Here is a 26,811-nt window from a genome sequence, read left to right as displayed (position 1 = left end):
CCACCACCACCACCATGCGCTGTTTTCTTAATAAACCTGCCTCCCAAGTCACTTGCGCTACCTTTCCGTCAGACTGCCGGAGCCTGGGGATCCATTTAAATCCAATAATCACGAAAATAAGCATAACAGATGTTGTTCTTAATTTCCCCTCCAATCCTCAAAAGTGCAGTTGTGCATATTAAACAAGTTTCTTTTAAAGAGGCTGACCTCTCTTTTTCGCGAAGCTGCCGATGTGAGCAGCGCATTGCTGCTCCCTGGTCCACGTGCTCTCTCTCTGTCTAGCAGTTCGGGCCAATCGTCTACGGGGGGATGGGTCGGAGCCGCGTGGGCCTGCAGGGGGCGCCGGGTGCTGGCGCTCAGCCCCGGAGGTATGTTTGCGCCGCGGCGATCTCCCTTGTGGCTCAGCGGGGCTCGGCCAGTTCCGTTTCCTCGCGGTCTCGAGAACTGGTGCAGCTTCCTGCTCTTCACAGGTTGCAAGCGCACACCCCTGTCTGCTGATGTGTCCCTGGGGGTCAGACCAGTCCTTTGTGTTTCCCCCAGTGACATGTCGAAGCTCAATGTGGTCAAAGTCGTTCCAACATTAAGCAGCACTGTTTCTGAACTGACGGTAGTAGAGACAGCCGATCAGCGATCACTATATTTTTCTTAGTTTAGTGCCGGGCCTTTCTGACTGTGGACCACATTTTCATCTTGTGCTTGACTTTGCGTACTTCACTTTGTCTGTGGTACACAATTGTAAGCCTTTGCTAATGGGGGAAAAAATGACTGAAAATTTGCAAAACATTTTTAACGATTCTCTTCAACAATTAGTGTATTCATTATTCTCGCTCTGCTGCCTCCTTCGCACCAAAAGCACTTGTTTCCGCAGTGTGTTGCTGTTATGCTTTCAGTTACGCAGCGTGTCGACGCAGGTTGCAGTCGAGTTCAAGTGCCGTCTAATAAATGTCTAAAGAGGGAAGTGGATCGTGTGGAAATCCTGAAATCCTGAAAGAGTTCCAGCGTCAGGACACTGCATCCAGCTGCTGGCTTGGAATCGGCACGCTGTACCAGGGGACGTGATCAGTCTGCGGAGGAGCTGTGTGCAGTGTCTATATATGCTGTACCTTCAGCACTCTCAGCGCATCACAGAAAGAAAGCCCTTCCTGTTTATTTCCCAGGGCATTTAATTTTACATGTGCCGAAGTTATAAATCCACTAAAAGGTATTGTCGGAAAAATCTGCAAGCATTTGCATCTATCTGCAACAAATTAAGCTCGCTTAGTGTAACTTTTAATGCCCCACACGACAGCCATTACACACATAAATTCCGCTTTGCTCTTTCTCCGTACACTTGCTGTGGGAGAACATTAACAGTTATCTTTAGAAGAGCTGTGTTATAAATGGAGATGGTTTTAATTTTCCAGCCACTAATAACCCAGCAGTTTCTCACACGGCACCCTGCGCTGGATAAAAAATGAATTTCACCATTTTATGGCCTCTACTCTTTACTACCCTAAAAAAAAAAACATTAGAAATTATTTTACCTTACTGCTGACACAAATTATCTCATCCCTCATGAGTTTATTGAATCCTGCTTCTGAAACTGTGGATTCTACCTCATTTAAATACTGATCGCTTTCCAGCCGCTAAAGGCCGAAAGCCGTCTGGCGATTCTTAAACGGAGGCAGCTGGAGTTTCTGCCTTCTGTGTTTCTCTTTTCTAATTTCCTTACAAAAAACACAGAGGCTTAAACAGTCTGTTTCTCCCGCTGCTCAGAATTATATCCGTTTCCTCTGTTGCCCTGCTAATAGCAAAATATACATCTCCAATTCAGACATGTAGAAACGTGCCTGTGATTAGTGAAAGAAATACTGTGTTGGAGGTCTGTTTATGAAGATGGCAGCAGTGGGGGAAAGTTCTTAGGAATCCAGACTGGAGGGTTGCCGGTTCAAATCCTCGATGGGTTACAGCTGTTGTGTACTTATTAAGTTATTTACTAGAGTTATTAACCATACTGTACCACAATTGCTCTGCTATATGACTCATTCTGGTCTGAGCTGGAATTAGCACGGTGTACCTTCTGGGTTTTCTGGGTAGTCTGGTACCTGGCCCTGTGTGGTTCATCCCTTCGGGGCTGCAGCATTACAGCAGGTGGGATAGCACTGCTGTAGTCTTGCACATCTGAGGTGAACACAGCTTCACCAGGCAGCCACAGGTGTCTGAGAGCAGCCATGTCTGCCGGCCATTATCATCACAGTGCAGTCTTCTCAGCATCAACAAGTGTTGCTTTTTTAATCTGTCATCATTAAAATTGATCGGTGGACAACGATCGGAAAAAAACAAGCTCTCTCAGAGAATTTTCATTCTAGTAGTGCTACCGAAACATGATCGTGTGCTTGGAAGACTCGTTTCCTGTAAAGCAGAACCTAATGTACTCTGCTTTTAGAGACATCAGAAGCCTGATGTACTTTTCTGCTGAAATAAAAAACTGCTTTTAATTTGGCACAGTTGCCTCTTTGTTGCAGAGAGTTTGGGGGCTTAAAGTGATTCCTTCTCTCGACTGTGAAAAACGTTCATCACCTCAATCTTTTATCAGTCTTTGATATTTAAATTTCATATGCATGCTTAATGTTCTGGAATAATAATTAATGCTGATCATTGAAACAAAAATTCTTACACTAGGTAAAACACTTCCTCTCTGGAGAGTCAGAGCTGATGGATTAAATGCATTTTAAACACCGTAACCTTCCATATTTCGAACAGGGTTCAGTGATTTCTTATTTATTAGTTGGTATGTTTATGTATTTATTTTTTTATATTTATTTTATATACTTCAGCTTGATGGATGAACATCCTAATTTCTTCTACCCAATGAATATCAGATAAAAGACAAACAAAGGTTGTTTTATTGCACTCAAATGGTTAAAAAAAATCAAGAAAGCTAGTTAACGTTTTTAAATGAATAATAATACTCAAGGAAAAAGTCTGATCGAGGCCTTGTTTCACAGACCAATTTTTAAACCGGGAAGCGATTTATTTGTGCCATTCTTGCCCAGATCCGTTTTCAGCTGCGGAGAGTCTGGGAGTGGGGAGGGATTCTACTGAAGATGAGCTCAGACCAAGCTGGCTGTTGACTTCCAGCAGTTTGTGGAATGACCACTGCGGAAGTTTAGATTTAATAAGTCATTTCCACAGAGTCAGCAGGATCGTTACTGAGATGTTTTCTTCGATGCAGCTTGGCAGTTGTAGGATAACGTGTGCAATTTCCTGCATTTCAGTTCCCTGACAGCCGTGACAGCAGGTTCTCTGATCCTGCGTTACGAAGGGATGAGACGTTAGGCGTGATCTCAGGGGCTGCTAACTTGGTGCATTTTTTTCCCTCCTCTGTTTACAGAAGAGCTTGAAAAATAAATGTCACGGGGGGAAAATAAAGAAGAAGAGAAAGGTTTGGTTTTTGATCAATCTTCTCACCCCCCTGCCTCAGCTGTGGAATGCCCAGTGAAGCATGGGGCATGCTGGGATAGGTTTATTGAGACATGAACTGCATGGCCTTTCCTGTCAACTCACGGGGCCTTCACATGTCGGCAATGCAGCTGTCTGTGCAGCTGCAGGGCCGCAGAAGCTATGACGTCGTGAGAGGGCTGACTCCTGCACGGGGCCTGACACCAGGATTGACACCGGTCAGTGACACTGGTTCGCACATGGGGTCACAATCAAATTGCACAGCGTTGCCCAGCTTGCAAAGAGAGGTTTTTTACAGTAATCTGTCATTGAACATTTGCATAGGGCAATAAGGTGTCCAAGAAAGATGAGAATAATCTTGTACTTTTTTTGTGTTTAGGGGGCTGTTAATCCTACATTTCCAGGTGTGGCTGATTCAGAATTGCTTAATAATGCGATGTGATGCCAATATGTTTCAGTGAAGCCTAGCGAATACAGGGTGCACTGAAATGAGGACTAAGCCTCGATCCACTCAGTCTTCGCCATGTTTTCTCTTTGGCTTCGGCTGGTTGACCGTGCTCTGGTCACCATGCTGCACCGCGCTGTGCAGCTGTGTGGCCTGCTTAGGGACTGTTCCTTCCTTTGCAGCTCAGTGCCACAGGGCAGATGCCCACCCTCGGGCCTCCACTCGGGTGCCTGTTTGATTCCCTGCCTCCCTGCGTGCCGAGTAGCTGCAGCAGGCCTGCGGGGGGTGGGGGGCAGCGAACGCCTCGCCTGTTGTGGGAAGTCCTGTCGATTTGTCCAGAGGAGACAGTAATTGTTGTCTGGCCTAATGAGCTGCCTGGAGGAGAGGGATGCAGCTTCATTTCCAGGCCAGGCAGGTGGTCTGAGGGGAGCCTAATGGGAGAGAACGAGGGTTTCGAGCTCTGCATCAAGCTGCACGTCACGCCTGGCTCCAGCGGGGCTGCCTGCTCCCGCCGACAGGCCTGAGAGGACAGTAATTGGCGTGGCCTCCCTGCCAGGGCACCCCGATTCATCTCCACAGAGGAGACGGGGGGGCAGGGGGGCAGGGGTGTGGGAAGACGGGGGCCGCTCGCGGTTTTGAGTTCAGCGTTCGGCCCCCACCTGGTGAGAGGAGAGTGGTGATGAGATTTTAAAAAGGGCTAGAGCCATACGAGTAACTACGTCCACACACGCAAGTAAAAAGTTAAGAAATGAGTCGTCGGGCTCATTTTAAAACCCAGGCAGTTTAAGCACCACGATTTACAACACATTTGCCACTGCCTGACACCTACGGTGTGTGTGCTTGCGTTATTATTTTGTAAATTGGAGAGCTTGCTGGGTTTATGGAAAAGCTTTCATTAGCATGTATATTTAGAGTTGCCGTTCTCCAGTCAACGCCGCTACCCTGTTAATCTTCTGGTGAAGCAACGTCATACATTTTCACTCCTATCTAATAAATGTTACTCAGCATCGATGACTTGTTTAAGTCACTGCACAAAAGAGCTACCTGCCAGGCCATTTGTAACAAGCCTGGCCAGCAATTAAAACCTTACTTCCCCATCTGAGTTCTGACAGAGCCAGGCTGTCCTCCCCTGTTGGTGCTTGTGTATTGGAACATCACTTCGCATCCCGGACCCTCTGTTCCGGTGCAGCACAGAGGCTTCTGTCTGGGGAGCAGGCGCTGTGACAAGACAAGTGATGATTTTCACTGGGGGGGTGAATAATAGCTCCCTGCTTCCCAGTGTTGGGGAATGCCCAGTCAGTGGGGATGATGAGTATTGCTGTCCTGCTGATTTAACAGGTTTACTCCATCCCTGCTGCGCTGCAGGACTCTTCCCTGCTCCGACCGGAACAGCGCCGTGCTCTGCCATCGATCCCTCTGCGTTCGCCCGAACGTCTCACGGGGGGCCCTCACACGCGCGGACGCGACTCCTGGCCACAGAGGGCACTCGGACACTCATTTTAGCCCGGACTCTGCGAAAGGGTGACCTCGTCTGTCCGTCTGAGTTTCGTCGCTGTGCGGGGCTGCTGGGGTCCCCTCAGTCTTCCAGCGTTTCCTCGGCGGCGAGAAGGAACTGTTCGTCTGCTGTGTTCCTGCATTCCCATTAAAAAAAAAAAGTCATTGAGCTGTATTGTTCCTTTCTCTTCGGGAAGTGCCTGCGTGCTCTGGGAGCCAGGCCTCCTCACCTGCTGCTGCAGTCTGTGCAGCTGTACAATATCTGCTACCCTTCAGTGTCATTGCTCTAGCTAGTAACACATGTCGTTTCAAGAATCATGAGTCTGCAAATTTAAGTCAGCTCTGGGCCCCCGCAAGTCAGAATTTAATCCCAGCGCAATAAGGAAACTGCCCTTTTGTTCTAAATAAGAGCTGCAGAAAATGCACCAGCTTATGAAGGCAGCCAGTGCTGATGAGTTAACATTTTAACAAGCTGGCATCAGCCTGCACATTAGTCTGACTCATAGTGTAAGGCATTGAAGTGACAAGTCGTTTTTTTTTTTTTCAAGCAAAGTTTAGGTGACAGAAATAATTCTTCCAATGATATGCTGTTCTGTATAGAGATGTTTTCTGTCTCTAGTAATCTGCAGCTCTGATTGTTTGCATTTTCTTTTCGGCTGTTGGCTCGATGGGACAGGTGTCGCCTTCCGAGCCGGGTGCGGGGGTCATTTTAAAAAAAAAGAGGAGATGTTTCGCTTTAAAAATCCACAGCTCAGAGCTTCCTGGAGTAGCAGCTCCTGTCATCTGCGAGAGCTGTGGGAGTCCTGTCAGCTGATACCAGTGAATCCTGCAGAACGGCAGGCTGTTTATCGGCGAATTTTTGGATTTATTTATTTAGCGCAGAATCCTGCGGCATTATCCTCGGTGCCACTCAAGCGAGACCAGACACAATGTGTAAACCGCCTCGCTGACGGCTAACTTCAACGCCAGACCCACAGCGGCACTGCCAGTAATTAAAGGATATCATAGCTACAAGCATGACCATTTCATAAATAATCCATACGGCAAGAAGACCAATTAAGCCCAATCCTTAATAAATACATAAATGAGCATTGACAGCATTGATAGCAGCATAACTCGGCGCCCACTGTGTCCCTGCTACTGTACATGAAGATAAATAAATGTCCAGTGTCCGTGACAGTGGCCACCAACAGAGAAACAAGCAGAAGTCTCCTTTCTGACCTCTGTGGCCAGCAGCAGCGCCGAGGTACAGACGGCCACGTTCACAGATATTTCTGAACGAGTAAAAACTAAAACGCAGCTGCGAATCTGTAAAACGACGATCAAAGGCAGGATGGGAGGATTCCCGTTTAGAAATGTCCTTCCTCAAGCCCACCCGTCTGTCGTGCCTTCAGTTCCATCATGCACGGCATGGTCACGCGGGCATGTCTGAAAAACCCAGGCCTGCGTCCCCCTCTCCTCTCTCCCCTCTCTCCGTCCCGCCACGCCGCTAGCATCCCGACCCAACAGATGGCAGGCCGGCCCGCGCCACTTTCTCGCAGGTGCAGCCCAGCAGCTCAGTGCAGTCAGTCGCACCCCAGCCCGCTGAGCACGGCAGCAGGTCTGACACCCCTGCGCCCGTTTCTCGGTTCATCCCTGAGCTGCTTCTCCTTGCGCTTTTGCAACCACGACACAAAAAAAGAGTACCCAACCCTGTAGAACTGTAACCAAGCATGTGGTCGACAGAGGTTGCAGTGGAGCTTCGATGGCAGCGATAACACCCTGCAGCCTGCTTTCGCACATCTCAGAAGCCCTCAGGGCTGGGCCCCATCAGCACTGGAATAGTACTAAGATCAGTAGGATGTGTGCTAGCAGTACGCCTGACTTATGCAGTACTAGGATCAGTCCTACGAAAAACCTGGCTGCTGCTGTAAGTTGGTCGACCAGTAGGTGGCGAAGTTTCCTCTGGAGCATATGTGCACATCAATGAGCCAATATTGTGATCGAGGACTCTGTCTTTCAGGAGTCTTTACATTTTCCCTGGCAATAAGGACTTGCTTTTGCCCTTGCCGTTCTTGAAGTCTGACATTTGCTGTCGATCCTCCTTCTTCCTCTGGGTTCTTCGTCCGCGTACAAGACGGCAGTGAGAGGCAGATGCTCGGCCTTGTGATGTTGCCTGTGGATGAGTGTGTTCTCAACTGTGCTCCCTGGATTAACCTGCTGTTTAAAATTCTGTGTAGGTATGGTGAGGCCACCTTGTTATTGTCACAGAGGAGCTGCATTTACTATATAATTCATCAAAGCTGGACCTGCTGTTCTGGGAGTATTAACACATTACAAAACAACAGCAGAAGTTTGTAACAATTTCAGGGGCCATTCGCAGACAGGGGCATCCTGTACAGCAGCTACTGAGATACCCAGGCCTGTGCTGCCTGCAGTTGCAGTTTTTTGTGCATTACTGTTAATGCAATAAGCAGAGAAACAGCACCAATGAGATGTACACACGTGGAGTATGGGCTGCGTGCTTTATCACGTTAGACAACGGACTATCCTCTTAGGCAGTGCTTTGAAGAACACAGCCTGCAAAGTGTACAAGCAACTTATTACAGGATTGTCTTGGCTCTTGCTTCACCGAATCCCTGTTGCGGCACAGGAAGAATTGGAGGAGGTGCGTTCAAGGACATTTCTTTGTCAGTGCTCCAGTTCTGGTTGTGTTCTGCAACAAAGAGATTGAGAAATGGTTTTAAAGGGCGATTTGAAGTCTGCCGATCTTTTTCCAGAGGTGGTTTCAGAGCGGCGTGTGTGCAGCACGGCAGTGACGCAGGATTTTCTGCCTGGCGTGGTTGGGCCGGTCCGCGACGGCGGGGCTGCTCATGAACAGTCCTGGGGGGAGCTGTCCCCGGTGTGGGCGGCGTGGAGCGGGCTGCCGGAGAACAGATGGGCCGGTGCACGTCGGGCTGGCGGGCTGGCAGGGGAGGGTTAGGGAGTTCTCGGGCCTGCCTGCCTGCCAAGCCGGGGGCGAAGGGCCCGGCGGATCCCCCGCCCCGATCATCTGCTGCTGCCGCGCTTCTCATTTCCGGCACGGTCTGGGGTTTCTGGCAGCGCCCCGCGCCGAGCCAGAGGAGGCGGGGTTCGAGGGAAATGAGGCACATCAATAAAAAACGTCCGCGGAGCCACGGGCGCTCTCTCTCAGGAGTTTCTTAAAGGGGCAGCCTGGGAGAAACCACGCTGCCTGGCCCGGACCTGGAAGTGGATCTTGGACTCGGGATGAGATGATAAACCGGGGTCCTGACAGCCTGGGTCACTCAGATTTCCCGGCTCTGTTCTCCTGGCTAAACTCCACTATGGGTCTGAGCAATCTGGCCCTCCCTCAAGTTCCCCCTTATTCCACCGTGCAGAAGCTTCTCTCTCCTCCTCCGATGTGCAGGGGGCAGCTCTTCAGTGGTTAGTGAAGTGGGTCCCTTCCTTTGCCCCCTCAGTGGGTCAAATGCTTTAGAGTGCTTTGGGGTGAAAGGTACTGCGTACACGCACTGAAGTACTAGTTCTCTGAAATGTCCACATGACTCAAAGATGGCTTTACAATCTGAAAACATTCACTAATGCAGACCTGACAGGTGAGCTGGCTCCAGCTACTAACACAGAGCATGTTTCACCTGTCAGCTTGATGCTGTTATTGTATAGGAGCAGACCGGTGTAAAATATCAGATGCATGTTGTCTCATACAGGCTCTGGTGTTATAACAGGACATCGACATTGTTCTGTCCTATTTCCTGACATGATCTGAATTATTTTATTTTTCTGTTAGCTTGTTTTTTTCATTTGAGAGAAATTGCAATATATATTGTAACCTACAAAAGCCGTCACCTCAGTGTGTCATCCGTTGGGCCTCCTGATGATTCAGGTGTGAGGAATGAATAATCCATCAGCAGTTAATGTAAATCATGTTTGTACATTTGCTTCACTGCTGTGGGTGAAGTCCTGCTGATCAGCCCCACAGATGATGGTCCTTTTTTCACTCATGTGCCATGTGTTTTATGTGGACTCTTTTTCTTAATTCACAGACTTTTTTATTAATAGAAAATCTGGTTCCGTTTCATACCGACGAAACAGCTGCCAGAAATGGTACAGCCCAGTGTCCCGAGCTGATAAACGGAGCCTGGCAGTTTTGTGTTTTAATTGAGCCGGAGGTCTTCTGAGGGCATGTCAAAGCCAGAAAACTAAAGGCAGTGTTCTTGTGCCTGATGTCATTGATTACCCTTCTCCCTTACTGTGAAAAATCAAACGCTGTGGTTTGGAGGCACGAACACAGACTACTGCCAGATCCTGTGCTGGCTCATAAGTAAAGAGACATCAATTACGGGCCATGCTTGTAAAGTGTTACAGACACATTTATGGACCCGAAGGAGTTAGAGCTAAACGCCTGCAGCCTGACAGACGGTCACCGACACTAGTGACCGTTTCACATGAACAGGGCTGTGATGTTTAACTGCTCCCTTTACGGGTGATGCTGGTTTTCTAAAATGCATTAAACTTTGATCCAGTGGTACTTTTTGCGGCTTTAAATTTTACCTTTTGTTTTTCTCTCCACTCTCAAAAAGGAAAGCGTTGCTCCGCTTCCGAAATAAACATTCTAGTCAGCAGTTCTGCAAGATCCCCACTCTCCAGTTATAACGTGGCGTACTTCCAAATGCTTTTATTTACGCACTTCTAGGCCGCACTGTTAAACACAGCGTTATGTTTGACATGCTTGCGCGACTGAATTTTTGGCCTTGCCACGCTGTGCTCCGCTTGTCATGCGCCATGAAGGCAGCGGACGTTACGAGAGGGCTGCGCTGGCACCATGATCAGAATGTGGGTACTTTCACAGTGGACACTCTGTGACAAGCATCTCAGGAGCAGTTCCCAGAGCACTTACAGCAAACAGGCCTTGACGTTTTAATAACGATGCCAGGAGGAGAGTCAGGGAACAGAGAGTGCTGGTAGGGGTCAGTATTGATCTGTATAGGTCTGTAGGGGTCAGTATTTCCGTACAGCTAGCTGGGAGGCTGAGCGGAGCTGATCTGTGCAACTCCCCTCTTCCCTCTGCAATCCATTTTGTAATAAAGTTTTGAGGTCTGCTTCCCCACCGGCGTCGAACACATGGCAGATACAATCTTGTCCTGCTCTTCAATATCTTTTAAGTGAAACACGGCTCCATGTTTTTTAGTTGTGTCTGATTCCTAGAGTTGGGTTCATGATAAAAAAGCTCATTCATTAAGAAGCCTTTGTGTGCTGCATGCTTCAGCCTCCGAGCTTTCACAAACACTTTCCTTTGTGCTATCTGCCCTTGATTGAAGCCAACACGCCCACACGCTGAATTGTAATCTGGCATCAGAAATGAAAAGCAATATTAAAAACGAGCTGACATCCTGCACGTCTGTGCTACTACCCCAACCTCCAAACCCCCCACCAACCTCCCGATTAATTTCTCTCCTTTACGTCTCTGAAAACAGAACTAACCACACATGCTAGCAGTTCTACCTAGTGCCATTTTACTCTGTAAGTCGGCTACTGTTTAATCAGGTGGCAAAATGAGGCAGATGGCAGTAGTGCAATATGTCATTACACTAGTTCAGTTTACCAGTGCCAAGTGAATGTTGAGAAAACCATCTTTTTAAAGCCAGGATTCTTTCCAGACCACTTTGGGGTGCAGTCATCTCTGTGCTGGGCTATACCACGCTGTCATGTTTCCCAAGCAAATCGCGCTTTGGCTTTGATCATTCATTACAAAAGCTCGACTTCAAAGGAATCTCTCCTGTTTTACTTGCTTATGAAATTAAATTACATCTCAGAGCTGCAAATCAGTGAGAATGTACGAACACATGGTATTGTTATTTCTACAATGGGAGGCTTGATCTTTCAGGCTAAATGTTGATTCAGCTCATTAGGAAGTCGTATGATCGCTGCTGAAGTGATGATCTCTTAGTACACTTTTGTTCCCTGGCTTCACAGAAGTTGATGCTTGAGGCAAGAAGAAGCATTTTACAAGTGTAAGTGAATTACTGCGTTGGGTTTCTGATGTTGTATGTTTTGTGGCACCTTTTGATTTGGAAATCTCGTGCAAATGGCCTGATTTTCGTTCTTGATTCATCATCAGTCCGACCTGGCACGTGCCCTGAGCCTGCTGGTGCATCTCGCCGGGACTGTGGCAGTGCCAGCGGGATCGCTGTGGGCGCTGTGGCGGCAGCGGAGCGCGGGACTCGCTCTCGAGCTGCTCGCCAGATGTTGCCCAGATGTGCTCAGAGGAGGCCCTCCTGCTTCCACCTGCTCACCCGCGGAGCTGTGGAGGTGCAGCGGCCCAGAGACCTGAGCCCTGTCCTTGAGTCAGCGCCCACTGCTGCGCTGCTGAGCTCTGCCTAGCTTCAAATCTCCTCCCTGGCTGGAATTAGCAAGGTCTTGACACCTTGATTCAATTTGGATAATTAGTGCGTTTAGAAAGCACACTTGGGAAACAACTTACAATTGTTTTTCTGTTTTGTTTTGGCACTTGAACATTTGCTAACAGCTTCATATTGCACATTGAGCAGTTCCTATTGATGCCCATGAACACGAAAGTGTACTGTAAATGTACTGTATGCCAGTCTACGTCTGTAGTAAAAGAGCCTTACCCAAGCTACCCTCTAAGGAAACGAAGCACAGCGGATTGCTTGCATAACTGCAGACAGTGCCTGGAGGCAGTTCAGTTGTAACATCAATGAGACTGGTTGTCTTCTCTCAGGAGGAGTTGTGCAAGTGCAGGGGAGGGGGGGGGTGCCCAAGCGTGTCTGTGCTCTCAGATGTTGCAGAGAGGTTCAGCACTGAGCCCTGTCTGAGCCAGGCGAGATTCCCGGCTGCAGACGGCGCACGAGCACTCCCCTGCCTGCCTCGGAGACTCTCGCGCGTCGCCCTTTGTTTTGTTTGGCTGTTGCTCTGGTTGTGATCCCTGCAGGTCGCGAGCGGAGGGCCTGCGGCGCGAAGAGGACAGCGGGAGGCGTCTCGCGGCCCGGCCTGGCCTCGGGGAGCTGCAGCCGGCGCTCCGCGGTGAGTGCGATTAGGGCTGCGTCTCCGGCGGCCGCAGGGACGGACTGGCAGCTCCGCGCTCGGGGCGGCCGGCCCTCGACATTTATTTCCTGACAGCCGCTCGAAGACGTCACGGCGGCAGGCAGGTACGGCCGTCTCGGCCTCCGGTCCCGAGCACGGGCCGCGCGCCATACGCCTCTCATTAAGCAAGCCTCTCTCACTCCTCTCCGCCTGCGTTCTTTTACCCCCTTATTATAATGATGCATCACCAATAAAGCGCAGAGAAAATGTTATTCTAATGAATAACGAGAGCTGGCGGGAGCAGCGAGGCCTTGATTAATGAGTCGCAGGAGGCAGCTGAGCCATCCTGCTACGCAGAGTCTGCCCTTTGGATTCCAAGAGCTCCTCTAAGAACAAGCAAAACGGTCACCTTGGGCTGCCCTCGTCTCTGACCCTTCTGTGCATAACCAGCCACCAAACCCTGCCTGCAAGAGACCCAAGCCCGACAAAAAGATTCAGGTGAGAAAGAGCCCTTCTGGGCGCGTTATGAAGTGCTCAGGTGTCAGATGCTGTGCCTGCTCTTGGCAGCGTTCTGGCACGTGAAACCAAAACAGAAGAGGTTGTGTGGTTTTGTGCTTCTCCTTGAGAGAAGTCAGCAGCCGCTCTGCAAACCGAAACGTGCAGAGTAGAGTGTGCGTTGCAGAGTGCCAGGGTGGTTGCTCGTGATTTCCTGCTAACGCACTCATACAGCGGGTTATGAATTGATGTGACATGCTGAATGTCATTTGTAAATAACTCCAAACATACTTCATACGCTAATCGCAGCTCACCAGCTCACACACAATTCCTGAGCTTTAGGGAGTCTCTCCCAGCAGCTGGATCATCAATTAGCTCGACACCAAACCCAATCAATTACGTTTCCATCCAGTCACACAAAGTGAGGCAAATTCCCTGCTAATTTTCGGATGATAAAATCCTGATAGTTTCATTTTGAGAATTTGTGGGACACCAAAGCACAAAAGAAACGCCACCCCCAGGTTTAAACGGATTTAATCAAATATTTGAAACATGGAAATCAAACTAAATCCCAGAATATGTGAGCACAAATGCAGTTCAAAGAATCGCTGTAGGTATAGGAAACGTACCATCATAGTAAAGCACGAAGAGGAACATGCCAGCTGGTCAGGGGCGGCCTGTCGTGACGTCTCCTGTTGAAGTCTGTAGTAATTTGGTCCCACAGCTGCTCTGTTGCCACAGTGAGACCCTGACAGTGTTTTCCTGAGGTTGTCCTGTTGTAATCCTGCCTGGGTGGTCTTGCATCATCCGTTCTGGAAAATGTTCACTTCCAGCCAGGCTTGCAGGAATGGAAGAGCTGTTTCCTCAAGCTCTTTCTTCCTCAGCAGTAGGTTTATGGTCAGTCTGAACCGAAGGTGACCTGGTGTTAAAGGAGACTCCTCTGCACATCACCACACCTCCACCACTCCAGCAGTTTGTCTTCAACAGTCAACCTAAGGCTCATGAAGGTGTCTCCACACACCTTGTCTTCCATCAGGTCTCACAAGGGCCCAACAGCCTCGTCAGGAAATAAAACACTCCAGCAGTCACTCTGCTGCCACCCCACGTCCTCTGGCCCACAGCAGACAGCGATTTCATCTCCCTGCGATGACATGTTTCCCCTGAGCAGCCTCCGAGCTCGCAGATCGTTGTCATGCACATAGTGAACTAGAGTCGGATGTGTTATTTCTTCTTGCAGTTTCTCAAGCTGTAGCTTCTCCAGTCTGAGAACGATAACGCAGATGGATCAGACAGATGTGAAGGTCCTGGGCCAGTGTGGTGAACATCTGTCTTCCAAGACATGGCCTGTCCCTCGCAGAGCTGTTTCCTGGTTTCTGTGGACCAGTCTGTCAACTGCGAGGGAAAAATAACTCATACTCCTGGCAACCTATCGCACTGAGAGGCTGCCTTCAATCATACTGATAGCAGCCCAACGATCTTCATTACACAAGAGGGGCATGGTCGTTGCTGCCTCTGTTCTTGCATTAATCAAAATCATGTCTTTTTGAGTGGCCTTTTATACAGACTCTTTTGGCAATTTTAATTCAGCTGAGAACCACACTGAGAATTCTGCATTTTTTATGAATTTGCATGACTTGAGCTCAGTGCTTTGTTATCCTAAGGAACAACTACTGCTCAAACAACCAACAAACCTATCTGCTCACTGTTTAATGTATAAATATCATCATGTATGTATATCATGAGCTATTGATTTAAGGCTTAAACCTCTACCATTAGACTTACCTCATGCATTTTCAATGTGGATCAATATTAAAATTATATTTTTTTAATCCATCCATCAGATCTTGATTAAAATCTGTTATTTTTTTTACTGTTTCTACATTCTAATCCCACTGAGAGGTCTAAAGAGATTTGAGGATTATTGCACATCAGGCATTACCTGCTGTGTATGATATCATGCATGGCTCATGGCCGGGTCTATAATGTATACTCACCCTGTTAGCAGGTGGAAACCATGCTCTCAACATGCAGCAGCACCGTTTGTTATTCAGGCTCGGATCCTGTTTGTCTTGTTGTGCTATGAAAGGTGTATCCTGTGGAGCTGATGTTTTGGAGCCTATTTTTGAAGAATAGATGACTAATTCATGCCGGTACCCATATCATCCTGCAATTCACAATAGACAACCCAATGAAGCTCAGCACATGTGAGCCTGGCCAGTACGTGGAGGGGAGACTCCTGAGAAAAACTAAGGCTGCTGCTGGAAGAGGTATTAGAGGGACCAGTAGGGGGCGATCACCGTGACTACAGTGACTGGGACATTATATTGTAAACAGGAGCCGTCCTTTCGAATGAGATGTAAAACCAAGGTCCTGACTCTCTGTGGTCATTAAAAATTACAGGGCATTCCTCATAAAGGGTAGGGGTGTAACCCCGCCGTCCTGGCCAAATTTCCATCTGGCGCATCGTCCAGGTGGGGCTGCACACTGGTGGTGGTGGAGGGGATCCCCATTACCTGTAAAGCGCTTTGAGTGGAGTGTCCAGAAAAGTGCTGTAGAAGTGTAAGCAATTATTATTATTAATAAGGATGAGTGCCCACCCCTTCGGTTCGCACCAGCTCACACCCACACGGGCTGACAGGACAGGTCTGGTCGGACAAGAATCGACCGCGGCTCTTCTGTAAGCCCGCAGCGGAGTGAAGCAGTGACGTCACAGTAACGCACAGGGGTAAATGTAAGCACAGTAAAGCCACAGGAAAAGAGTAAAGCATCCAGCACGGTGGAAGGCTACTGCTTTGACAACCACTTCAAATGTAGCCCCAATATTGACAAATAAACAGAAATATATCTTTTTGTCTAACTTTGGCCACTTAAAAATGTAACAGATTTAGGTCCTAACCTGTGACAGAGTGATGTCCTGGGAAGGCCAGAGCAATCTAAACTGATCCTGTTGTCAAGCATAGGAGATGCTTGTAAACATGCTCTCTAATCTCTCCCACAGCAAGATTTGTTAATGAGATTCTGCATTTCCTCCAATTTGTTGACTGATAGCATTGTGCAAATCCTACCCTTTCTGAATGTTTCCAGCAAGCCTCGGTTCTTCATCAGTGAGTGTAAAGCAGATGGCTATGAGTGCCAGCAGCGCTCTGTACTGAACTTTGTACGATGTTTGGAAAGCTAAGTAAGAGGAGCTCTGTGTGTAGGCGATTCTCGGGTCTTTGAGGCGTCAGAACGCAGGTTGAACACGCAGAGACAGAGTGCCACACGCCATATTGCGCAGTTCAGCCCTGCTTGCAGGCATGAAGTTTTTGCACACACACACAACAGCTGTTACAAAGACAACCCCCCCCCCCCAACAGTGAATGCAAACATTTAGAAGTTGTTTGCTTTGTGCACTTTCACAAAGGTGCACATTGCCACAAGATACTGAGACATGAAAACACCTTGAGGATAATCCTCACACAGGCCATGATGTGCGTGTCCGCAGACGGACTTCCACCTCTAATTTAACTTAAGGATCATGCAGGTCCTAGCATAGGCTGACTGGAAATGAAGCAGTCTAACTGGTGCGTATCCCCCCTGTGTGGTTGGCAGACCTTGCTTGTCCTCACCACCACCTTATACCTCACCAGCATGAACAGGCAAACCACATTCAGAAACGTGCCTGCTTATAGTCCTGGTATTCAGTAGCTGGAGTACCTCCAGTATCCTGCTTTGCCCTTGTTATCTGAGATTGCTCTACCTAAAGCGGGCCTACACCTGTCGCTTGTACCCGCCAGCTCTCTCCTAGAATATTTAGTAAGCTCTCTTCATGCTGGTACACTGCTGCGCCGTGCACAGCGGGCATCTGCTGCAGGGTGTAGAGATACTTTGCTCCTTGAGTGCTGTGTTCTTTTAGAACAGCTGTTGATTGTTATCTTTACATGGCGAATCTACTGTAATTGCTGTTGTGCCACAATCCTTGAGCAAGCTGTGCTCTTGTCATGTAAAGATCTTGAAGAGCCCTGCTAAAAGTTGGACAGAGTACATTTGCAGCACGACAGGGACTTACAGTGCACACCGCAGCAAACTTTTATTAAAGTAAGTAATTGCACTTTGGGACCGATTGTTGTATGTTCACTGTAGAAAATGAATCTGAGACTTTAAATCTGTCTGATGCCTCTTCCCCCGCACATGAGCAGGGATGATTTCGGAATTCTTCTGTGGAGCGGCCGAGGATTTTCGGGACCTGCAGGCGTGGAAGGGACATGGGAAAGATCCAGATCCTCTTGTTTGGTGGTGGTGTCTCAGAGGACCCAGAGGTGAAGGAGAGTCCTACTCCTCCCTCAGTTTCTGATGTTCCAGTTTGTATTCCCAGGATTCCTGTGCGAAAGGCGAGGGTGGCCAGGCGTCAGTGGAGAGGTGTCAGCCGAAGCCCAGGCAGGCAGCGGGAGTCCCGGTGGTGACCCTGGTGCCCTTCAGCATGCGTGGCCCCAGGGCCTGGGCTGGGGGCCCCCTCTCCTTGCCGAATCAGGTGAGTACAGGAAGTTGCAATCCATTCCCGCTGGTCCTAATAGAAAGTGCCTCAGCGGCCCAGCGAGGGCGGGTTGAAGTCCACGATTGGCCGTCTCGCTGATCGGGCTGTCAGAGAGGGCCCTGGCCATGCCGACTAGGTGCCTGGCCCCACCCCCCACCCCTCACAGTGCAGGGTTGGTTCTGAGTGCAACCAGTGGGGGTGTGCAAGCAGGAATCACAGCAACGGTCCCATCCTCCTGCTACAGTAAAGGAAACAAGGAAACAAGGAAACAGAAAGGTGCCAAAACTGAGCATCTAAACCCGTCATTCATATGGGGGGGTGAGTTATTGTCATTTTGTTGGGTGTGGGGTGCAGTTCGCTCCCAGGCCAGCGCTGAGCGCACACGTGCAAAATCCGACACCAGCTCTCGCTGTCCCGCGGTGAGCTCGGCGCTTTCATCTCCAAAGCTTCAAAGACGGTGCTATGATTGATTGAGCTGAATTATTTACTCGGTGGAGCTGTTCCAGAGCGGGGCACGGGGGAACTCCCTGCACGTCACGCTGCTCTCCGCCGCGAGACCTGCGAGCGTGGGGCCGGGGAGGCAGCGGGCCTGTCTGGCTGGGCTGTTCATTTTCCCCCAGAGTTTGTTTCTGCCAATTTGCAGATTTGTTTAGATCAGCATGCAAAAAGGAGGACTGTAATCAATTAAAACGGAAGCCTGTGTTTTGTGCGTGCAGCTGCGCTGCTGGTTTCCTCTCGTGAGGCGTGCAGAGAGCAGGGTGCGGTAGTGATGTAGTGCGAGTGGGCCAGTAGCCAGCTGCTTCAGTTTTGGCAGTAATTGCACAACAGAGACCTTTCTGACTCCCTTGTTTCCTTTACAGCAGTAGGAGGGTGGGACCTCCTCCCCCAACCCCACCCCCCCACACACACAGGCTCACACATTTATATACAATTCATAAAATAAATTTTACAGTTTCCTCATTTCTGAGAGCTCCTGCTTGCTTAAGGAGGCCATCGGTTACCAGCAATCTCTCCGAAAAATTGTTTCTCAAGGTCTTTCCCACAACAACGTTGTAAAACTGTCTCAGAATCTCTCACCAAAGGTGTTTCAAGCAAACAAATCCTTTTCAATTCACTCTCAAGTATTTGGCCGAAAATGCTCAGCGTTTCCACCATTATGGCCTGCTTGTCTGAGTGCTCACTTTAGATTTTATATGCATATAAAATACACTGTCACATATGAATGTACATTTTAATGCTTTCATCAGCTCAAAGCAGTGTGCCTTCTTGTTACTGCTGAATGGGACTGAAAAACAAAGGGCCACGTCCCGTCAATGTGATTGCTGGAGGAGTGACAGAGCAACAGTGAGCAGCTCTGTCAGGCCCTGCAAAGAAGGCCGCTCGGGAGAGAGTGTGTTGGCCTGGGCTCCCCACCCCTTGCTGCAGGCGGGGTGTCTGGAAGAGCTGTGTGGGAGAATGCCAGTCTCCTCAGTGGCCCAGGACGGTCCTTGGTGATGCTCACCTGGCTTTCAGACAGACATGACAGACGCAGTGTCACACACACGTTCTGCCATCTTCAGATAGCCAGGTTTCTCAGGGACACACCTGGTCCTGTGTTCCTGGGACCCACACCTGTGGGGCTGTGCAGGAGGGCCACCTCGCTGCTACAGACTGGCCATGGAGGCAGCGAGCTCCCAGTCCGAGTCAGGTGCAGTACCAGGTCCAGTGCAAGGTCCAGCTGACCAGCGGATGGGTGAGTCTCCGCCCTGCTTGAGCCCCCTTGCTCTGTCTTAAGGGGTACAGAGGAGGAAGGGAGTTGATAAACCGCAGGGGAGAAAGAAGCAGCAGCCAGTGTCTTTGCTGTTGAAGTGTCACGGGATGCTGGAGAAATGGAGTTTCATCTCTCAGCTTGGGGTAGCGAGTGCGAGTCAGAAGCACAAATTGAGTTTCCGCCACGGCTCCCAGAGAGGCCCTGTGAGACGACAGCAGGCAGCGTGGCAGCCGGAGACCGGGCCGGGCCTCCTGCCCTCTGATGAGCCTATCATTATCCCCTCCGCGCCGGTCCACAGTGTCCTTAATGGGATCCTTCTATCGCCCACAGGACTGCGGCTGGCGGGTCGTTTTGCAAGACGGCGTCCAATTAATACAGGCACAGCCAGCCTCTTCCTGCTGCTTTCCATTGGGAAAACCCATTTGATCATAAACACCGTCTCGGGTGCCAACAAAGGAGGATGAGGGAGACATTCTAGTCCAGCAGAATTTTTCTTCTTTTTGTCCCTTCTCTGTCTGTAAAACTCGATGCTGACAAACAATAATAACGAGGCCATCCGTTCTGAGCACAGAAACATACAACTCTGTAATGTTTATTTGGGGGGGGGTTGGAAACCTATAAACAGGCTCAGCCTGCCGGGAGCGATTTCCCTTCATGGCATCGGAGGGAGCTGGGGAGATTTTAAATAGCTCGAGCCAGAGTCATAAAAACAAACTGCCAGCCGACACCACCGGCTGGCTCGAGCTGTGTCGATTTATCACCTGAGATGCGTCTGTTGCAGAAATCCCCAGCATAACCGGGAGACTGTGCAAAGCATGTAGAGCTCAGCCCGCTGGTGAGTTCATGATGACGGCACGGCCTCTCTGCAGCACTCACCTTTGACCCCTGCGGTCAGCTCAGTTGAGGTCTTGTGCAGCTACTGCCCCAGAATGCTTCGGTTTGAGAAAGCTGCTCTTCGGCGTTTTTTTTTCTCCCATTCCTTGCAAAAACCAGAATTTTCTCCGGGGACAGAAATTCTAGTGTGTATGTGTCTCTAATTTCTCTCTTACACACCTGCTCTCCCCACCACCACCATTACCAGTAGAATAAATGCTGCTGTCTCCTTTCTTTGCCCATATGAGGTAGCATTTTACTTTGGATACTCCTGGTACCGTAGGAGAGCCTAGAGTGCGTCTATAAATACCTGTGGGTTGTGTTTGGCCCATATTGGCATGTCTACTCATTTAAAAGCTCATTTCTAAACATGTCCTGAAAAGATGTTGAAAGAAACATTACGAACATAAAGAAATATAAATTTAATATACTGCATAGCCAAGATAGAATCATAGATTGTGCACAAAATGCAATGATATTAGTTTGCAGTGGGTATATCAATCATTTCAGTCCCCTTGCCATTTCTCTTAAAATAAAAAATACAGAACAATTTGATTTGCACTCTTAGATGAGCCTGATTCTGAGCTGTAGACAATAGGAATGATACCTTTATGCTTTATAGTAACAATAGCATTCTCCTGCTGATTTTTTTTCTATTTAACTGTGAACCGGCACCTTGCTTAAATGCGCCTTTTTTAAAAATAAACCTCTGAGTCCCCCCAGTCGGTGTGGCAGAGATCCTCCCTGTGGTTTGTTTGAATTTGACGTGCAGCTGTCAACTTTGTGTGACAAACATGATGGTTGCTGTGTTCCCATGTTGAGCTCTGCTTCCCTGAAGGGCAAAGCAGGTGATATGTATCTAACTGTGCGAAATAATCCAAAATATACCTCTACCAACTCTGCATAACCTGAAAGGAAAGTGTTTGTGGGAGGATCAACAGAAAGTTGTTCTGTCGGAGTTCATCAGTTGTACACTGATGGCGCAGTATGACCCAGTATGGGGCAGTACGGTGGCTCTGTGGCTCAGGATCTGCCCCTGTGGCTGGAAGGTTGTCGGTTCGTATCCTGTGTCCGGCAGAGGAATCCTACTCCGTTGGGCCCCTGAGCAAGGCCCTGAACCCCAGCTGCTCCAGGGGTCTTGTATAAATGGCTGACTCTGTGCTCTGACCCCCAGCTTCTCTCCCTGTCTGTGTGTCTCATGGAGAGCAAGCTGGGGTATGTGAAAAGACAAATTCCTAATGCAAGAAATTGTATATGGCCAATAAAGTGATCTTATCTTAACCTGGGCTGCAGTCCCTGTGACCACTGCTGGCCATGGAGTTGTTAGGCTCAGCTGCAGGAGCAGCCCAATGGTCATGAGCCAAGCAGAGTCCTCACGCTTGGCTCTTGTCATGTCAGTGATATTAGCTGTCCCAGCGGGGAGCAGCGTGTGATACAGTGGAAGAGAAGGCATCTTTAACACAGCCCTGACAGCGAGACAGTAATGAGAGTCATTAGGAGCGTGGGCTGCTTGGGCCACATGCAGAGAGCTCTTACCCTCTAACTGGTCTTGTTTCCTGCTCTGATCAGACAGGCGGAGAAGAAAGTGCCTGGGAGATGAGGGTCTGTTGGTGCTCCTCACACTTGTACTGGGAAGAGCTTCTGGACAAAAGTTTAGACCTTCCTCTAGGCAGATTGCTGCTGGATCGGATCCGCTCGAGCTAGACTGGATCAGGCAGACGGTTACTCTGCGTGATTATCCTCTCGTGTTGCTCTGGCTAGGAGAGAGCGCTGGTGCACATCACGCAGGGCAATCACTCCTGTTGTCCTTGTGGTGGGGGAAGAATACAGATCACTTACTGGCATCGTCCTGGGTCAAAAGCCAAGGTTAACCAGCTGACCTTTGAAAAGGTCATCCCATTCAAGGTGCAGTTCATAAGTCGCCACCCTCTTCAGATTACGGGGTCCTGTCATTGCAGCAAACAGCCAAGGAGGTTTGTGGAGGCCACGGTGTTGGGGTGACAGTAAGAGGGATTTTGTAGCATTTGGCTTTCCTGCATTGCCCCAGCAAACTGTGCAAGAAAAAGAGGTGTTCTGCGGAGTGTTTGGTCAGCCTGATAGGCCGTCTGGCGTGAAGGGAGAGAAAGGAGGAGCAGAATCTCTTCTAACAGAGCACTGCCCACAGCTGTGTCCTGCTGGATCCATGCAGCTCTCTCTGCTCCATGATGGGGCGCAGGCCTAGGGCTGTCACAGACAGCCCCTTTTAGCCCCCCTGAGGCCCAGACCTGGCCTACTGCGCACCAACCAATGAACTCTCCTGCGCCCACAGATGGGAAAGAGATGGAGGTCAATACAGACGTGTTTTCACTGTTGCGGCTTTGTGGGGCTCTCAGCAAAATGAACGGAAAAATTAAATTATGAGGTGTGCAAGTTTAGCAAAACACGGTGTCTGCCAATGGTCTAATTGAATTGTACGCGGCTGTTCCCCTTTGACATCCAGGCAAGAGCAGAGGCACAGCCGAGGCAGTTTTCATTAAAGGGCCTGAGACTCTGAGTTCTCCCAGCCAGAGGCTGCCTTCTCATTGGCTGCCAGCCTTCATGAGAACACGTATGCAAGTACTGAGACTCCCACTGCAACGCCAACATGATGTGCAAAGCAGGCTGGGAAGGCTTGAAACATGCAGCTTCAGAGCACCTGGAGAGGCAGAGAGGAGACTGGGGACCCCATCCTGGCTGCGTTCTCACTGCAGCCACCTAATCATCTTACAGCAGCTGCTCTGAGTGAACACTACCAAGCACAGGGCACCCCACATAACTCGTCTTTCTATTTATAACCATACTGTAAATTCCACTGCTGCGTCTTCTACAAGGTGCGCTGGAAACGACAGCTTTGGAAAATTCGCTGCGATCAGCTGAGGCTGTTTGTTTGTGAAGCACAGAGAACCAGGGCAATAAGTAAACATTGTGCATTACAAACATTGTTGATCTCGGGTTTGGAAATGAGCAGAGCTGTGGACCAGACAGAGGACAAATAAGCACAGAAGCTCAGGTCAGGTTCAAGTCTAGATGGGACTTTGGACAGATCCCCCAAATCATTGCAAAGCTGTTTTGTTCGGGTTTGGGGTAAGAGGGTTCTTTACTGGTGTGTAGAGAAACCAAACCCCCTGTAGGTACTACCAGGTTTTGTAAATGATAAACTGGAGTTTGTGTTTCTGTTCCTTAGTGACTGACTTACAGTGTTCAGGGGACAACCCAGCTTTTTGCAGCCGATTTGCAGGCCATGTGTTTTGGATCCCGTTGCTCCGCCCCCTTGCTCACTGCTCCTCCCTCTGCGTCCAGGTCAGCTCCAGGGAGGCGGGGCTCCACACCACATGGTCCGGCCAGAGACTGCGCCTGCTCCAGAGCCAGGCTGACATCCGGCTGTGCCACCAGCGCAAGGAGCTGACCAAGGTGAGAGCTGCTGGTGCAGGGAGAGGGAGAGGGCGATCCGGCTGGAAAAACGAGCAGCGTTGTGGGGAGGGGCTGCAAACTGGTCGCCCGACCACACAGGAAGTTCTGAGCCCTGCAACGTAAGGGGACAGTCAGGACTCAGACACAATTCTACAGTTTGGATCTGCAAAGGAAAAAACCTTCCTTTTCAAGTATTAATCAAATATGATTTGATCTGGAGGCATGGACTTCGAGGATGGGCTCCAGTTTGCTGGTAGGGGATGGATGGACAGATAAAGCTGTTGTATTGAATTAGTGCTGCACTTCAGGGGCACAGGGCTGTGCTGGACACTGGTGCCTCCTGTTTGGACACAGGGGCTCAGTTGCACTGTGAGTGGCACATCAGTGACAGGTCACAGGTCAGGTCGAGCCCATTCCCACTGTATTATCTGAGTCATTCACACTCTTTGGCCTTTTTTAAACCAGTGCGAGTGGCTGGGGGCGATGCAGTGTGCCGGGGACAGACGGTGCAGCGGGGTTCAGCGTGCTGAGCAACTGCTTGAGCTGCTGGCGTCTCTCCCAGATCCCCCCAGGCCCCAGGTCTCACACCGCACCCCAGGCGGGGCAGCTTGCGCGGGGGGGGCAGCCAAGCCCAGGCAGGCTCTGTCCCAGTTTCGCTTGCAGCCTCGGCGGCAGGCCGGATTGGCAGGAGAACGGCGCAGCCAGCTGATCCCTTGCACAGACCAGCCGGTGTCTGGCAGGAGAGCCCTGCAGAGAGCTCCTTGAGGACAGGCTGGCTGCCAGCAGAGCTGCTCACTTCTGTGGGAAGATTTTTATATTCATGAACAAGAAGAACAGATATGAGCACAGCTGATATAACCAGGCTTTCTGGTTTTCACTGCTCTTACTAAGACATCCCTGCTCACCTCCCTCTCGCATCCTCTTTCATCTTACTTCTTTTGTCTTCTTCCAAAAGAAGGACATTCTAAGTCATCATGACCCACCACAACAAAACGCTCCCTCATAAAACCCCTCTACACTTCAGATGTCATTATTAAGGCAGAAAAGAGCCATATTATTTCAGCACATTGCAGTCTGATGACAATCTTCAGGTACGTATCTTAAGCTTTCTTAACACAAGGGCCTGGAACAGGCCACCGTTGTGTAAAATATTCTCATTGGTTAAATTCCTCTCAGTTTTAATTAGATTCACTGTTGGGCTAGACTTTAAAGGTTGAAGTGAGTTTGAGTTAAGGCTGGTGTTTATTTTGCTTTGGACAAAGGGTAAGATTTGACTCTATGGCTCAAGTTGAGGTTAGAGCTGGGATTAGGATTAACGCTAGCCCAACCCCAGCCCTAACTCTTTACAAAGGTGATTGTGAGATGTCCTACCTTATAGCCTCTTCCACTGCAGTGTGGTCACATCTATAAAGAGCCATCTGCATTACTGATAAGTGAATGCTCTTGGCACCGACTGGCAGTGTGAATCTGTTGACATTCAGTTCGCAGAGCTTCATGACTTGAGAAAGCCGAGCAGTATGGATTTGCTGATGGCTTTAACGGGTGTAATTGAATTTTCTCTTACTATGAAAACATTAGGTGAACGAGGCCAGAAAACAAATGCTCTGTAATGCAATTGGCACACTTTCATTAGTTCATTATCATTGATGAATCCTACAACAGCAGTTTAAGTTCTTCCCTGCAGTAAATATGCTGCCTTCTTACAATAAAATTATCCTTACAATTCATGCCTCAGTATGAGTCTACCTGACTGTGGAAAGTACATTTTAAACTTTAAAAACAGATTGAAGGATTTTCTAGTGGTTGATAATATAGCTGATACTGCCAGCTTCAGAATGTTAGAGAATCTGTCCCCCCTCTCCACCTCTGTCTGTTGGTGAGGATGCCATGTCTGTCTGTGTTACAGTGGCTGATTTACATTTAGAACCGCCAACAGTTTTTAACATATTGACCCAATCTGGAACGGGCAGTTGTGTGTTTTTCACGTCTCAGCTCATAGCTCCGAACCCCGTCAGCGCACATGAGGAAGTGCAGACAGACTCCTCCGGCCCCGTCCCCCAGTCGAGCCGATCATCTGTTGACACTTCACAGGCATCACCGCCCCATACAGGAGGTTCGGTACTGATTGGAGGAGAGGCATGGTCCTCACCACCAGCACCACAAGTCTGCAAGTGCCTGGAAGGCTGCAGGGGGCACTCTCACTGATAACTGGGAGAGTCCTGTATGACTAATCCCACCCTACCCTCAGTGGCACCAGTGCACCACCACTGGGGGGATCCCAGTCACAGCTGGCTAGTGAATGACACAGGCTTAACCTGCAACACCTGAATCAGGGCTCAGCCTACTGAGAGTCTATCCAGGAGGCTATGCAGATGAGGGAAAGCTGTAGAGGTACAGTGATGGTCTGTGGCGAAGCAGCATATGTCCTAGACAGACTTTATGGGTGACCTACATGGTCAATTTGCATGTGATTAAAAAGGACAGACAATGCCAGAGTTCAAAATGTGACTTGAAAATTGCCATATGACGTAAAAAGGAATGGGCAATTAGCACTAGATTAAATTTTAACCAAAGCTGCTAAAAATTCCAAAGGTTAATGGGACTGATAATCACCATGTGTGAGCTGAGCTTCAGTCTTCAATCATCAAAACACAAAAAAACAGGTCTTTGATCAATTTAGTACGTTAATTTGTTTATTAAGACCTCCTGTCGTCCTGGAAAAGCTACAAGCCAGGTGTGCATGTTTTCATTTCAAGTCATCTGCAAAAAGCTTCATTCAACACATTACGAGCTCAAGTGGCAAGAAACGAGAAGCCTGTGACATAAGCCTGGGCTGAGAAACCGCTGTGCTTGGACTGCAGGCTTGACCAGTCGGAGCCTGTCTGGCCCTGGAAAGGCTGCAGAAGGGCAGAGCTTTGTCTGACTTCCCCTTGCGTGACTCCCCCTGGTGTGCAGATGGTCATTAATAAAAGGCCAGCCCCCTGCTCTACCACCCAACAGGTCCTTTTTCTAATGAGGGTACTGACCCGCGGGGCTCCACAGGCTGTCGGGCCTCTGGGGATGGAACACAATCTCTCCTGCTGTCCTGAGAGCACCCTGCCACACTGTAGGGAGGCAAGACCAGCAGGCCCCCTCATGTCCCAGTCCGAGGGCAGGGGCCAGAAAGGCCAGCAGCCCTGCCTGTGCGTCCAGGGAATCTCTACACAGAGCAGGGCAGGATCATTCTGCAGCAGTAGGGAAACAGACAGTTTACACACAGTAACAATTACCACATCGGACACGTCCCGGCAGACAGCTGATTAGACCGTTTCCTTCTGTGTGAACACCGCAATA

The 26,811-nt window shown here is 49.4% G+C and overlaps 1 protein-coding gene across 2 annotated transcripts in view; it reads left to right on the top strand.

Annotated features, from left to right (window-relative positions):
* Positions 1 to 26,811, top strand: part of LOC107080062 (uncharacterized) — an 83,749-nt gene that overhangs the window by 43,297 nt on the left and 13,641 nt on the right. For both annotated transcript variants that reach the window (XM_015368651.2, XM_015368653.2), the window contains exons 2-4: positions 12,327 to 12,418; positions 17,268 to 17,423; positions 23,368 to 23,478. In XM_015368651.2, coding sequence (XP_015224137.2) covers positions 12,327 to 12,418; positions 17,268 to 17,423; positions 23,368 to 23,478 — 359 coding nt within the window. The remainder of the gene's footprint in view (positions 1 to 12,326; positions 12,419 to 17,267; positions 17,424 to 23,367; positions 23,479 to 26,811) is intronic.

Source organism: Lepisosteus oculatus, chromosome 20 (genome assembly GCF_040954835.1).
Source record: "Lepisosteus oculatus isolate fLepOcu1 chromosome 20, fLepOcu1.hap2, whole genome shotgun sequence".
Classification (NCBI taxonomy): domain Eukaryota; kingdom Metazoa; phylum Chordata; class Actinopteri; order Semionotiformes; family Lepisosteidae; genus Lepisosteus; species Lepisosteus oculatus.
Note: the sequence above shows the minus strand (reverse complement) of the source record. Positions and strands in the feature narration are given on the sequence as shown.